This window comes from Chroicocephalus ridibundus, chromosome 3 (genome assembly GCF_963924245.1).
Source record: "Chroicocephalus ridibundus chromosome 3, bChrRid1.1, whole genome shotgun sequence".
NCBI classification, from domain to species: domain Eukaryota; kingdom Metazoa; phylum Chordata; class Aves; order Charadriiformes; family Laridae; genus Chroicocephalus; species Chroicocephalus ridibundus.
In genome coordinates, this window is record NC_086286.1 from 75,504,411 (window position 1) to 75,520,389 (window position 15,979).

Sequence of the window (15,979 nt, forward strand, 5' to 3'; positions counted from 1 at the left end):
TATGAACTGATCGGAAATATTACAAGTATGTCATTTTCACTATATAAACACAGATGGTACAGTTTTCAGAAGTGCCAGGGAAATGATAGGGAAATACAACCACGGAAGACAGAGAGAAAGCAGCCTTTGAGAGAAGACATTTTACAAAATTCTGCTTTAAGAAGTTGTATCAGGCATCTTCCTCCTACAAAAACTATTGAATTTCTGTCCAAATATCACCAAATCTGAAATTTTTCATGTGGATATAATTATACAGTACTTCAAGCCCTCATTACTCCTCTAAAGATCAAACTTTGTTTCCATAATGCGCTGTGGAACTTCGTCTGCATATTTATACAGTTTCAAATACATTGCCATATGCCATTTCTTTTAAAATTGCTCTTTACTAATTTATATAGAATATAAACTAAGAGAAACACATACAAAGTAATGTTAATCACCTTAAAGCTCCAAAACATTCCAGTAATAAGTTAAAGATTTACAAAAAGGATTACTCAAATTTTAAAGCTCAACTTGGATATCAATTGCAGAGGGAATTCTTGCAGGTATTATTAGGTAAGAAATGACCATTTTGAAAATATAAGTATCCGTGTTCACTGCTATCTGACATCACACTTTTCTGACAGTATTGTTTAACAGATCCCCCTCCCCCCTCCTCTTTTTTTTTTTTTTTTGTTATTCTTTAGAAAGGAAGATCTGAATAACACAAGACTATTTTGGAACCCTCTCACTCTCCCTCTGCAAGCCTCAGTTCTTCTTTACAAGTAGAAGAGTGGGTTAATACCCTTCATTAAGCTGTCAGGATAATCATGGCTATCTGAAAGAGCCATCCAAAAAAAATATCATAGGGCAATTATCTAAGGCAATTACCATAGCTAACACAATGAAAAGCAAAATCCACCAGACACCTGATTATGATCAAAGAAACCATGTGAAAAAGAGAAGGGACACAGAGAAACAAGAGCACACTGACAACAAACCAAAGTGACTCGCAAACACTTAGGGATTTCAAAAAAATAAAATGGTCAGTCGTTCTGCTCCATCACTGACAATGGCGCTACTAAGACAGCATTTCAACTCGGGAACTTTGCGTCTCCTCAACTGACCTCTTAATATGTTTGCTTTAGAAATTTTACCTTGACTAACTGTTAATGAGCACTGCTTTTCTCTGAAGGGTTAAACCCCCTACAAGGCATGGAGTTAAGTCAAGAGGCTGTGGTTTTCAGGCCAGGCTGCGGGCTAAGAAAGACGGTGGGGCTTCCTGGTATGCAGACGTTGGGCTGGAGCCAGGTTTAGGAGTTTCCTCAGGAAGTTATGTTAAGCTTGCAGCTGAGAAAAAAAAAAGTCTCTTTGGCATAAGCTTGGGACAGAAGATTAGTACAGTTGTTCTCATTGCACAGGGAGACCCAAAGCAAAAAGAGATACTCCACAGGAATAAAAAGAGATACTCCATGGGAATATCACAGGTAAGTGACACAGGAAGACATTCTCTGGTTCTTCTGACTCCCTGTTCAGTACTTTATCCCCTGGACCACATTATTAAAAGGAAAACAAGACCACCATGAGGCCTCTCAAAGCGATGCATGACAGAGCGTAGTACTTTCATATATTAAAGAACTGTATACAATCTGCATGGTTTTACTTCTGATTTGACAGAGCTTTATCCAAAATAACTCATGCCTATCAGTTACTATGTTTTCTTGTATTTTCAATACTGTTGTGCATGTGCCTCATGACTTTTGTAATAGAGAACGAGGTGTGTTACATTAAGTACCAATTCTGATGACTCAAAAAGCACTAAGTCATCACACATCTGTTTGTATGCAGATTCCATGCTTACATACACAAATAGGAACATGATAGGTAGGTATATGCATAAATGTACACATGCACGCCTACACAGACACGCATATACAAATAAAACAGTTATTTAATCGAGTTCAAAGATCAGACTTTGACTGCTCTATCATTTAATTCATTTCCAAAAAACGCTTTTAAGAATTACTCTTTTTGCCAAATGCTGCATGATCCACACCTTTTAAAGCAAAGAGCTTTCATGATTTGAAAAAAGAATTAACAAAATGCTAAAAAAATAGTTACAGTTGATTAGCATTGGTTTAATATCAGCAGAAAACAAAGGATACATTTATTTCATGTATGAATGAGTTCCTAGAGGAACTCTTAACTACCAATCACACTCAAAGCTCCAATGAAAACACAGTAACAACAACAAACAAAACATTTTATGACTATATTGCCGTCTTTTACAATATGCATCCTGACATCAGCTTCTATTTTTGTTTAGAACCTTTCTGAGACAATTTTGTCAATTCCATTTGAAAGGAATACAGCAAGCAGTACAGCTCTGGCAAACAAAAGGTAAGTGTCAATTACGAGAGTCCAAACTACACCTGTGCCTTATGAATATTGCATTAACAGAGGTAATCCTATTGGAAAAATACTGTCAGAAAAATGATACAGAATTCTGAACTGAGCTGCAAATAGTATTTTTTACAAAAAAACATTGTTAAAAATAGTTTCAATTAATTGTGTGCACACACAAGATGGTTAACCTTTATTTTCAACTTCTTATTTTATATGCCTAAGAGAAACTCAGAAGTTAAGTTTGTGAAAGAAGGAAAATAATTTCTAGCTGAAGGGTATCCAAGATGTTTTCCAACTCTAATTTATATTACAGTATTATAAGGTTGGATTTGGGTGGAGGAAGGCTATTATAAAAAAAAAAATCCTCTGCAATTTTTAGTATGTTTATAATAACAATCTCCTCACTATTGTGTCAATACTACATGAGGAATTCTAATAAAAAAAATAGCGCACTAAAGAAAGTTATCAAATATTTGTTAGTAATTTTTTTCCAATGCACTTCTGATTTTATTTATGATTACAAAAACACAAGGAATACAGTTCAAAGATGTCCACATTACTATACCAATCATGTTAAGAAACCATTTTGCCATTAAATTCAGTGAAGGAGCGCATCGCAAGTGTTATTAAAGATAGCAAAACAGTTCCAGATAAATGAGATGGTAATGATAAAGATCTTCTATTCCAGGATAAACATATGCCTACTATACAACTATTTGTAAGCTTAAAAAGTAAAAGCTGTGTTGAGTAGCCTACAGCGTACTTGCAAATGTATTTGCCTTGGCAAGTACATGTAATATTTTCAGCTGTTATAGTAAGTTTTCAGTGAACCCACTTACCTTTAAAAGCTGTTATTTTATAATTATGCTGGATAGCAGCCACCATGTCCTTCCAGAAGTCATATTTTTTCTGACCATCATGCTGTAAGTGTCAAAAGGAACCTAGTCATTACATCAAGCATCAGCTATTTCGAGCTTTCATATTGAAACAGTGACACAAATGCCATTAATAAACAAAAATATTTGGACTAAAACAGTCTTATTAGGATAGGACATTAGGACTCAGTAGCACCCAGCTTAACTTTGGATAACTGCAGACAAGTTATCTCCCTACTTCAGAAGGTTATCGTTGGGGAGGAACAGGAAAGATGAAAGGATTCATATTTGTGAGGAACTCTTTAAGACATTACAGCAAAGGGAGGCATTAGACACAACAGCAACTTACTGAATGAGCCATTCCACTGACATCTGGGGAAAAGAAGTGCCTAGAGCTGCAGATGCTGTACTTAATTGGCAGGTTGACGTGATCTACAGCCTGGCACTCATATCACCTTCCACCCTCAGAACTGGCAAAATCCTTTGCTATAATTTAGAGGCAATGTCCTCCTGCCAACATCTCCACCCCAAACACCATACAAAACATTCACCCAGAAGCCAGGCTGAGCAGCACGGCGTCACATTGTCCCCTGAAGACTGCCAAACCCCAGCTCTGGCGGGAGGACAGGGGAAGGCAATCTGTGCTTGTGAACAGCCTCTCGCCATTCCTAGAAAGCTGCCCAGGCACGGGAGCGCTCCAGCTGACCTCAACCGCCCTCTCAGCATCTCACCAAGGGAGACAGACGAAAAGCTTCTCAACCAGCCAAGCCCCACAGCACTCTCAAACTCCAGAAGTTTTAGGAGAGCTGAATTAAATAAATACAATTATGCATCCAGCCAATACTGCAGAGCAGAGGATTAGCTACTGAGGTTGTTAAGAGGTGTTCAGCAGGTGGGATAACCTCTTTGAGTTTGTACACCATGGAAAGTATCTCTGTAGTGCTGTTACAGGCTTTCCACACCTACGTGAGGATAAATTTCAAGGCAACTGTTAACAGATTTCACAGCATTGCCCTCTGTGCCCTGACCATTGCACTGATACCTGAATAATGACCCATTTTGGAAGCATACAGCATTTTCTAGAGAGGGAAACATTCAGAAACTAAAAAAAAACACCCCTTAACATCACCAATCAAAACCATGTAGGTTATACGTACTGAAGTAAACTGCTATTTCAGGCCTAATCTGCCATGGAGGCTTCCAGAGGAACAGTCTCCCCTTAATTTCACAACTGGCAAGTCACACAAACAAGTCCCACTGTGCACGACTGACGAGCACTATGGCAGTCTGCTTATCATCCATCAGCTCCACAGGTTAAGAGCAGAAAAGATACAATGCTGTGGCTTTCAATTTTTATTTTTTTTAATCTATTCCTATAGCAAACTGCTGCAGAAATACATAAAAGAACTAATAAAGAGAAAAGGTTTCATGTATGTCAAACTTCAGTTAGCTGCTAGCCAAGGTCATTATTCAAAGGCATGTTCAGGAGATGCTGGGGAGCACCTAGCTGTCTAGTGGCAATGGCACCAGCCTACACTAGCACTAACCTTGAGACAGACGGATTCAACTGTCCACCCACTTCGTATTCCACGTGTCTGACTTGCTCCTAAGTTTGGGGGTTTGGTTGTTTTTGGGTTTTTTTTTTTGTTTGTTTCTTTAAAAGATAAATAAATCGGTGCAATGAGCTAACAGCTCCTCACAGTGCTTTTCTGAGGACAGATGGATACTAGTTTAAAAGTGGGTACACTTCCTTCAAAACATCTGGCCTCAGAGAAGACTAAAACAGCTGTCAAACTAATTCCTTCCTAATCTACAGGCGTTGCATACGAGACATACAAGAAAACAGACCAATTACCAGAAAGCAGAGAGAAAATTGTGTGCATGCACATGCAGTCCACCATGATTTTGGTGCGATTATCAAATGTGATTTCATTAGCTGAACTACCAGTATTTTGTGTAGCTCTTCATTGTGAAGATCCAAACCAGCAAAAAGCTCCTCTGCTTTTCTGGCTCCGATACAGCAGATTCATTTTTAAAAGCGCAGAGCAGCCCAGCATTCAATTCCTGTGTAAACCCATTTTGAATCCAAACCCAGCAGTTCTCCCATCTATTTCCAGTAGGTAACTTTCCTGATCCTAGAATGTTTTCTAGAAATGGTAAGAAAACAGCCCTAACTAAACAGGTCCCATAACAGGAAACAGAAGCCTCTACTTCCTTTCAGAAATGTGGGAGGAAAAAACGTGATGGCTTCTAACCCTTCGGATGCAGCATTTTGCAGGCATGAGTGCTGGAGAGGCCTACCACCTCCTGCCTTGCACCTTTCTCACCTGATGCTAACCTTCTGGGGAGTTCCTGCAGCCCAGTAAAATATTCAAGAACTGCTAGCTGATAAAAAGGATGGACGACCTGCTTCTGGTAGCTCTCTGGAGAAACGGCACGGGTTTCATTCTCTCTGGCTGAAGTTGGCACTGACACAGGGTGAGTGTTTCAGCTTATGAACTAGTAACTGAACGTGCAAAGCTTATGACACGTACACACTATGACATCCTTTCTCTCCCAATAAGAAGGTGATTTGTGCGAGTCCAAATTAAATATAAAATGAAGTAATACAATACAGATGTCACATCTGAGAGAGGGTTCTAAGCTCCAACATTAGAGGAAGGAGATTAATGAGGCACAAAATTAAGGAGTCTTACAGCGCACCTGTCCTAGTGTTTCCTGATAAGCTAGCTTTAGCTGACTCTTTGTGCAGCACTTGGACTTAGGCAGCAATCTACTCAGGGTGCTATTTTGGAGTGGAGGCTAAAGGCTCAAGTCAGCTGATGCCCAGAGGGATCCCAGATACCCATCTCACAGCTCCTAAGTTCACTCTGCAGACAAAGTTCAGTATTTGCAATTTGCAGTGCTGCAGCGCTTTGGTATCTTCAGACAGAAGATAACATCAGTACTCTTTTGACACCAATATACTTACTGTATGAGAAGAACCCTCTCTGACCCTCAGCTACACACAAGTCCAAGACTCAAGCCTTCTTTATCACAACCAAATCAATTAGCCTCAAACTTCAAAGGTAGCATTTAGGATATTTTACCTATCTAAAAAGCACTGAAAAAGGTTCAACAACTGTATTTTCTGCTTTGAGAATTTAACTTGTTTAGCAGAGGGGAAAAAAAAAAAAGGGATACTGTTGTAGAGATGTATTTACATCTGTGTATACAGATCAATATATTTAAGACAAAAACAAGTTTAAAAAGGGATGGAGTTAAGCTTTCAACTCATTAACAACTTGCAAATTAACATACTGTCTTACTCAGAAGACTTAGATTTAATTCAAGTATCATCAAGTATAATTAAAGGAGATTTTAAGAAATCTATTCTGCATATCACAGAGTAAACTTGAGAAAACAGTGCAGTTCTAGTCGTATCCTAGTTATTTGTGCCCTCTGGTGGAAGTATATTTATTTTGAACATTCCATATGGCTCACAACTAGCTTTGGAAACAACTTTAATACACTGTCTGACATGAAAAATTCCAAACAAGAAAAAAAACTAAAGACCATGATGCTGTTGTATGTTTTTAATAACGCATGGAAGCAGTGCGGTGGGGGAAGAGAAAGATACTGCAATGATTAGTTTCAAACAATCCAGTTCTTACCTGATCTAAGCTGTCCACAACCCTGGCACACAAGAGAGCTCCCGGCAGGTCAAAATAATTATCATACAAATAGTATTTAGCTGGAAAATAAAAAATAAAAAAAATTCCACTATTTTTAAGACATATTGTATGCTTTAATCTCAAATTAAAAAATACATTTAAATAATAGTACAAGCTCCTATTTGGATTTTACTGGTAATAAGCATTATCTGCTTCATGATCTCTGTTAGCCTTTATTCCCACTTCCGATTCTCATAATTGGAAATGGAAAGTTCTTCACCTATATCAAGGCAGAGAGATTTTAAAAATACATTTTAAAGTTCTAAAAGTTAAGGTGGAAGAGATGGGGGAGAACCATGAGTTTTAAGAGTCAGGGCAGTACCACTTAACTCTTCCAAAGTATCCTTTTTCCTAGCAGTGGAAACACAAAGAAAGAGTTTGAGAAGTTGTTTCATAAACATTTGGACAGGTTTTACTCATAGTCTCATCCTGTGCACACACATGCTGCAGACATAGCCTTAGCTCAAGTGGAAGCATGCCCACATTATTATGTGAGCCCTCAAAACAGAACAAAATCAGGAGGGCGCAAACGTTCCCCCAGACTGAGGTCATGTTCAGCAACTCTTTCCTAGGAGTAAAATAACTTAACCAGATGATTATTTTTTTTTTTGCATTTATGATCTTGTCTGTGCTGTCTCTTAGGCAATTTAAAGAACAACTCATCAAAACAGGGATTAACATTCACAGGAGAGAGTGAGTGCACATCTCAATGAATAAGAAAGACACATTTGCTATGTGACCAAAGGAAACCTTTCTCTTCTACCTTGTTGCAAATGATTACCTGCAGTTTAGAGTAAGCATCACAAACAAGTTTAGGTCAGCAAAATCTCAAGGAAGATATCTCCGTTACACAGGACAATGCAACTTAACTGAGCACATTATGTGTATTACTCACAATTGCCAAGATGAAAGTAAAATGGAGAGGAAGCACAGAACGGCTAGCAAGAATGCAAACAGTGCCTTCAAAGTGACTCCCATCTTAAAACCAAGAAACTACAGTTGCAGGAGGACAGGTTTTGTTTCCAGATATGCTCTGTTCTTTGCACCTGCACCTAGGCCTCCAGTAACAGCACTGATGGTAATGAGTCAACAATTAAGAAAAATTTAAGATTTACCAAATCTATCCAAATGAGATAGGCTGGTAATCTCAGCCTACTTCATCAAGGAACAATGTGCCCACCTCTATAAAACATGCCTATAATGTCAGGCTCACTTGCCTCATCACCGGTGAGCTACTTCTAAGTTGAACTCTAGTATTAGAAGTTGAAAATAGAAAAAACCCCACAACGCTCCCCCAAAACAATCATCTATTCCAGTAATTCCCAGCTCAAGTATTTTTTAAATATTTGTGGTAAAAACCAATGCTATGAGGCACTGAAGGGGCTAGAGCAATTTCAAAGAAGAGGACATACTAAGGCAAGGACATGCTAACCTGTGCGGGAAACCATTCCACTGACTGTATTAAAATGCTTCCACTCCCTCCTTCCATACGTCTCCAGGATCTCTTCGGATGTCATGCTCTTTGTACCATGGCTTGCCCTATTTGATGCATTAAGTTATTTATATAAAATAAGAAAGAAAAAGGTTGAAAACAGCCAAACTACTCCTAGTGCAAAGTAATGCATTGCAACTGAATACTGAGGTGCATGCAGGTTGATCAGAAGCCACTTTTTTTATAACTTAGAAGCTTCCCAGGACCTAAGCTTTTATCATATACATTACAGTCCTCGATAAAAGCCCTACTACACAGAGGTTTTGCTGGCCGGGGGCACGGCTACTGTGCCTCACCTGCTAACACAATTACTCTGCGTTGCTCGAATGTTCTCAATTGTGTGAGGACACTCGCTATACTTGAACTATCCGTATACACTACACAATAAAACACAGTGCAGAAAGCCTATACATCATTCTGAAGCCTGCGAACATTCACAGAGCGCAGGGCAGAACTATGGAAAAGTGCTAGTTTGAGCCGTGCGTGCAGCATGTGTAATACAGGAGTACGCACAAGCCTTTTTAGGAAATAAAAATCAACTAGCTTGACGATCAAATTGGGCCCCAAAAGAATGCAGAGACTCCAGTTTTGAAGCAGACACAGGCAATGCTAGGAGAAGAAATCCTGTATCACTCTTCCCTTTACTGTAGCGTATCCTCCAGTCTTGAATTCTGCATTTATACTCTGAAATACATGGTACTAAATGAATTTCGGGATACACAGCAAAGACTCACAGGTATTTCTTCCTTTCTTTGAATGAGATCTGATTTTTCCCTAGCATCTTCAAAAGCTCCTTCTCCCCTATGCTATCAGAAAAACAAAAGTAGTCTATCTTGAGTAATAAATTATGGATTTTCATTTTGGAAAAAAAATAAGGGGGAAATGGGACTGGGATTGCTATACTTTAGATATATTTACTTTTCAGATTTGTGATTCAAAATAGAAATCTTCTATGTTTTTGTAAAAAAAAAGCTTTTAAGAGGAAAAAAACCCCTGAATCTTCAGAGTGAATGTGTCAATTTCTGTGTTTAATTTACCTTAGGCTATTTAAATTATAAGTTGTAGGCCTGCAGAATTCTGAATGTGTATGGTACAAAGATAATACTGCTCTTGTCATTAGCATTAGTCATTAGCACTCACTCTGAGACAGGTTAATCACAAAGAAAAACCTTACCCTAGATTTTAGCAGAACTGGAAGTAGCCACTGAAAACCTGAATTTACTTTCAAGATCAGTATTGCCCTTAGAATCTTAAATGTTTATTAAAAATGATATATTCTTTACTAGCAGCGATCATGGAAGTATTATGAAAAAAATTGATATGGACCATTAAGAGAAACTGAGCACCACATTACCAAAGAGTACGTAAACTTTTACATCTAATAAATGAATGTATGCTGAAAGTAGTATTTTAAATATTTAATAAAACTGAGAGATGGCTTTCAGAAAGAGGATAAAATCTTTGTGTTTGTTTAACAATATAAACTTATTGTCAATATTACCTTAAAACTGTTCCATCTTCTGCAAGTTTCAGGAAGTTTCCTTCTTCAGTGTCCAACACCAAGCCTTTACAACTAAGAATAATTTTATTTTAAGGAAGAAGCAAACAATTAATGCTTTCAGAGGAATGTCTTGTTATAGATCAGAATAGTGAAATACAATTAAAGAAGGTATACAAGGATGCTATACAAAACCAGCAAAATCACAACCCTTCAAATACTTTTATGTTTGAAAAATGCTTTATATATGCAAATACATATTACTACAGTGAGGACTGGATTTCCTTACCTGTCAAAGTCATACTAAATAAATCCAGTTCCTCTGTTCAGTGAATTCAGTGACTATTCACATATGTAACGTTGGAGGACTAAGGTCCAAACATATACAACTAAGAAACGCAATATTTAAGATGCTTCTATTAAAGAAATATATTTTTTTCTTGGTGGCAACTCCCCCACTTGTTATCACTGGACTGATAACACCAGTTATTACGGGAGAGAGGGATAAAACATCACTCTAAATGAGGCAACTGAATATCCAAGTAACACATGAAGCAGCCGCATTGCCATGCTAGGCAGCACTAACAAGGTGAAGAGTTGACAGCGTGGGACAGACATCCAACAAGAGTTCCTAACTCTCCTAGTAAATCTGTGCCTTACAGATAATTCGATCTACATTCACTTAAGTTGTTTGAAAAAATCATGGCTAGAATAATAATGGTTCAACGGCTAGGATAATAATGAATAAACAAGACCGAAAAAGTAATGCCACCGTCATCCTCTGTTATAAGGTACCCAAAGGAAAGAAGATACACCACGGAGGCAGCAAGCAGACCCCAGCTTTTCATGAATGACACTGGGGTGAGCAGCACTGACACACTGGCTACCAGCATTGCGGGCTTGCAGGTCCACATTAACGAATCCCCAGCTCCAATAAGGGACTGAGGCTGAGATATCTAGATCTTAATAAAGGAATTCATCTGTCCTAGGCCTCAAATGATGAGAAATACAGATACGCTGCTTGTCACATGAAAGTCAAAATCAATCTGGTTGGAAACTGTCCAGTCAAATACCAAATTGTGAAAACAACTGATCAAAACTGTTCCCACAATAATTGTCCAGGTTGGAAAGGACCTTTCAGATCATCTAGTCCAACTATCAACTTAACACTGACAAAAACCATCACTAAACCATGTTGCTAAGCACCACATGTACCCCTCTTTTAAATACCTCCAAGGATGATGTTCCCACCACTTCCCTGGGCAGCCTGTTCCAATGCTTGATAACCCTTTCAGTGAAGAAGTTTTCCTAATATCCAATCTAAACCTCCCCTGGTGCAACTTGAGGCCATTTTCTCTTGTCCTATCACTTGTTACTTGGGAGAAGAGACTGACCCCACCTCGCTAAAACCTCCTTTCAGGTAGTTGTAGAGAGTGATAAGGTCTCCCTTCAGCCTCTTTTTCTCCAGGCTAAACCACCCCAGCTCCCTCAGCCGCTCCTCATAAGGCTTGTTCTCCAGACCCTTCAACAGCTTCGTTGCCCTTCTCTGGACCTGCTCCAGCACCTCAATGTCTTTCCTGTAGTGAGGGCCCCAAAACTGGACACTCAAGGTGGGGCCTCACCAGTGCCGAGCACAGGGGGACGATCACTTCCCTAGTCCTACTCACCACACTGTTCCCAATACAGGCCAGGATGCTGTTGGCCACCTGGGCACGCTGCCGGCTCATGGCAGCCGGCTGTCAATCAACACCCCCAGGTCCTTTCATGCCAGGCAGCTCTCCAGCCACTCTTCCCCAGGCCTCTAGTGCTGTATGGGGTTGTTGTGACCCAAGTGCAGGACCCGGCACTTGGCCTTGTTGAACCTCATACCACTGGCCTCAGCCCATCGATCCAGCCTGTCCAGATCCCTCTGTAAAGCCTCCTTACCCTCACGCAGATCAACACCCCACCCAACTCGGTGTTGTGTGCAAACTTACTGAGGGTGCACTCAGTCCCCTCATCCAGATCATCAATAAAGATATTAAGCAGAACTGGCCCCAACACCAAGCCCTAGGGAACACCACTCGTGACTGGCTGCCAACTGGCTTTAACTCCATTCACCACCACTCCCTGGGCCTGGCCCTCCAGCCAGTTTTTTACCCAGCAAAGAGTACTCCCGTCCAAGCCATAGGCAGCCAGTTTCTCCAGCAGAATGCTGTGGGAAATGGCGTCAAAGGCTTTACTAGAGTCCAGGTAGACTACATACACAGCATTTCCCTCATCCACCAAGCGGGTCACTTTGTCACAGAAGGAGATCAGGCTTGTCAAGCAGGACCTGCCTTTCATGAACCCGTGCTGACTGGGCCTGATCACCTGGTTGATGCATGCATTAATTAAAAAAAAAAACAAAAACCAAAAACCCCCAAACCTGTGTTTCTGCTAAAAAAATTTAGTAATTACCCAGCTTTCAAGCCCCCACCCCCCTGGCCTAGATAATAACCTATTAAAGTTAGAAGATCAGAGATTCATGTTCAAGCTCCTGCTCAGAGACAACTGAGCTCAGAGCAGCAACTTGCATTTCAGCCTTTGGCATCACAGCTTTGTGCCTGACATGCCAGCCATGGGCTACCTCCTGGCACGTCAACTTTCCTCGGTTCCTCAGAAGGCTGTTGGGATTATTCTGCCTTACACAAACAAAACCACTTCTGTCAAGATAAAAATTACCAAATTCTGATGGTTACTGGATTTAGCAGTTGAACCGTAGAAGACAAAGGAGACATATAACCCAAGAGAGTAAGCCAGAATAAAAGGCTTGCATCTAGACATCTAGAAGCACAGACAAAGCAAGCTTGGATGCTCACTTCTCTTCAAAATACCACATTAGAAGCATCTCATGACAAATACTTGTTTGAACAGGTATTTAAAACTGTAATTTTGGATTTATCCATCAGGCCCGACAATCATAACAACTGCCTAATAAGAGAAGCTGTTTTCCAAGCTTTGTAAGTTAGAACATAAAGGAAGTTATGAAGAAAGTTTATGTTATTTCCAACGTACTCACCAGAAGTCTAAGCTGTCTGGAGCTAGCGTCAGTAGGTCTTCATCATAACCCTTCTCCGTTACCAGATAGTGGGCAAAACTATCATATATTAACTACAAATGAAAAAAATAAATGCATTAATTATATTGATTAAGTGAGACCAAAGATATTACTTCCCTGGAAAGTGGCAAGATGGAAGTGTTAGTACATCCTAGGAAATATCAAACCAGGGACCTAGGGCCCTTGCCCCACTGTCCCCACTACTGGGAATCAGTGTCTGAGGGTATTTTTGTCATGGCTAGAAAACAGCTCAAGATGCTCACACAACGGTTCTAGTGCAATGTGTCCAGCATAACCAAGTTTACAGAATTCTACCTTAGTGCCCCCATGCTTTAAGACTGTTGGGAAACCAAGATGGTGAGTACCTAAGACTAGTAACTACTCTTCCCTCCCCAATCTCTTTTTGATTTTAAGGCGTCATGGTTACCAAGACTCAACAAGCGGCTTCTGAAGCAATAAACAACAACCCTTAGAGGACATTTTAAAAGTATCCAATGGAGCATATTTTGAAGGAAACAGGCAACTACTAAGTAAACGGCTACTATTTGTAAGTTCAGGAAGAACGTTGTTAAAGCCTGATATATCAGTCCATGATTTATTAATGTAATGTGCTGGTCAAGTTGTACAAGAAGATCTATGCAGATGCTACCAGGTCGTTAAAGGCCATACAAAAATAGTAATTGCTCCATTTTACTCATGATTCTTTCATTAAAGCTGTTCCCTGGCCTTTTTTCCTTAACTACAGAAGCTGCTCTTGGAATAAATACGAATAATATCTGAGAAAGACTATTATGAAGGCCAAAACTGAAGAGTAAGAACTAAGTGCATCTTCAGCTGTGCCTGTCAGCATTTTTTAGTACTTTTGATTTCCAATAGATAGAGAGGCATGCAGTGGGCACGTGTCAGTCTGTCTCCGTGTGCTGTGAGAAGAGTGAACTAAGGTTAGTAAGTGGTTTTGGTTTTTTCTCTATTTTGTTCATTGGGTTTTTTCGTTTGTTTTTTTTTGTTTGGGTTTTTTTTTCTTTTTAAACTCTTATAGTTAACAATTGCCTAACATCTGCCTTCATTGGAGAAAATTCTTATCAGGAAGAACGTGCCCACGCAAGATGTAATGCGTGTGGCGGAACAGAAAGAACACGGAAGGTGAGGCTAGAGTTGTACAGTTTCTAGCAGGAACTTAAGAGCACGTACACTTTGTAACTTGCTCCTGTTGAACCCTCTTTTGTAAGAAAGTTGCCTCTTTACAGAAAGTCACTCACAGCAAAAGGAAGCAATTTTTCCACACAGGATGCTCCGAATCATACCTATATATGAATGGGACACTTCATAAACATTTGCTTCTCTACCAAATTCTGAAGTATCTTGCAATTAGCGTAGGAGCCCCACGCAGTCCAAAATGTAGGTGCACGGAGGCAAATACAAGGGGAGAGGGGGGCACATTGAGCATCCACGACGCAAAGTGGCAAAGCCCTGACGTCAACAAAGAAGGACGAGTCAACGAAAGGTTATCAGGGAATTTAAAATGTGCCGGTCGGGGGGGGGGGCGGAAAAAAGAAGGAAGAAGCGCCCAATGGCGGGAAGGCACAGCACATGACAGCGGCTCCTCCGCCTAAGGGACAAACAGGGCTAAGCCAGAGATGCCGAGCGCCCCTAAGCTCCGCGTTTTATTTTAAGCGCCAGAAAGTTTGCGAAGGTCGCCTGTCGAAAGGGCTCGCGGGCTTCTGACTCGTGTCTGCAGCATCTCCGGATCTGGCGGGGGGAGGGAGGGAGGCTCTACCTCTTTTCCCCTCAGCGCCGCTACACATGGGAAAGCCCTGAAGAAGCACCATTTTCAAGCGAGAAGACATGGCTGTCCCCTTCGCTCGGCCAGAGGCCTGCTGAGGAGGCGGCGGGCGAGCCATGAGAGCGTCTCCCTTCTCTTTTTTGGTTTCCCTAGCTATATCCCTGCCGGCAGGCTGGGTGCTGGCTGTCCCCATAGCCGGGGTCCCATAGCCCCGCATCCCGCCCCCCCCCCCCCCCCGCCTCGGTCCGCACTCACCCGAGCGCTCTGCGGGAGCTGGTACCGGCAGAGCGTGTGGTCCAGGTCGAAACCCATCACGTCGCAATCGGCCAGGGAGAAGTCCGGCTGCATGGCCGAACCGCCGCCGGGGGGAGGCGGGCGGAGGAGGAAGGCGGGGGAACGGGAGGGGCCTCTGGCGGGGCGGGGGGTGGGCGGGGCGAGGGCGGGGCGGCGGGAGCCGCCCCGCCCTCGCCCCGCCCACCCCCCGCCCCGCCGCCGCCTTCTTCACAGAATCCCAGAATAGTAAAGGTTGGAAGGGACCTCTGGAGATCATCCAGTCCAACCCCCCTGCCAGAGCAGGGTCACCCAGAGCAGGTTGCACAGGAACGCGTCCAGGCGGGTTTGGAATGTCTCCAGAGATGGAGACTCCACCACCTCTCTGGGCAGCCTGTGCCAGTGCTCTGCCACCCTCAAAGGAAAGAAGTTCCTCCTCACGTTGACGTGGAATTTCCTGTGGTCCAGCTTGTGCCCGTTGCCCCGCGTCCTGTCACCGGGCGTCACTGAGAAGAGTCTGGCCCCATCCTCTTGACACCCACCCTATAGATATTTATAAACCGTGATGAGGTCCCCTCTCAGTCTTCTCCCGGCTAAACAGACCCAGGTCCCTCAGCCTTCCCTCATAAGAGCGGTGCTCCATTCACCATACATTATATACACACCATAATTTAGATACACATACTAATGCATACATATGCTTTAGAAATATATTAAATAAATATATAAATATCCATATATACATGTATGTATATATTTTCCAAATTAACAAGTGTCAAACCCGAGCATACAGAAAGAGGCTCATCCAGGGTCTCGCACACAACAGGGGTCCCAACTATAACGATGAGGCAGCAGCCTGGGACCTGAGCACAAGACATTTTCTC

General features: G+C 41.5%; 1 protein-coding gene across 1 annotated transcript in view; it reads right to left on the reverse strand.

Annotated features, from left to right (window-relative positions):
* Positions 1-15,200, reverse strand: part of NT5DC1 (5'-nucleotidase domain containing 1) — a 153,047-nt gene extending 137,847 nt beyond the window's left edge. Inside the window, exons 1-6 of the mRNA XM_063329750.1 lie at positions 15,081-15,200; positions 13,004-13,095; positions 9,967-10,038; positions 8,406-8,512; positions 6,914-6,993; positions 3,225-3,306 (exon numbers count right to left, since the gene is read on the reverse strand). Of these exons, the coding sequence (XP_063185820.1) occupies positions 3,225-3,306; positions 6,914-6,993; positions 8,406-8,512; positions 9,967-10,038; positions 13,004-13,095; positions 15,081-15,173 (526 nt within the window). The 5' untranslated portion in view covers positions 15,174-15,200. The remainder of the gene's footprint in view (positions 1-3,224; positions 3,307-6,913; positions 6,994-8,405; positions 8,513-9,966; positions 10,039-13,003; positions 13,096-15,080) is intronic.
* Positions 15,201-15,979: the final 779 nt, after the last annotated feature.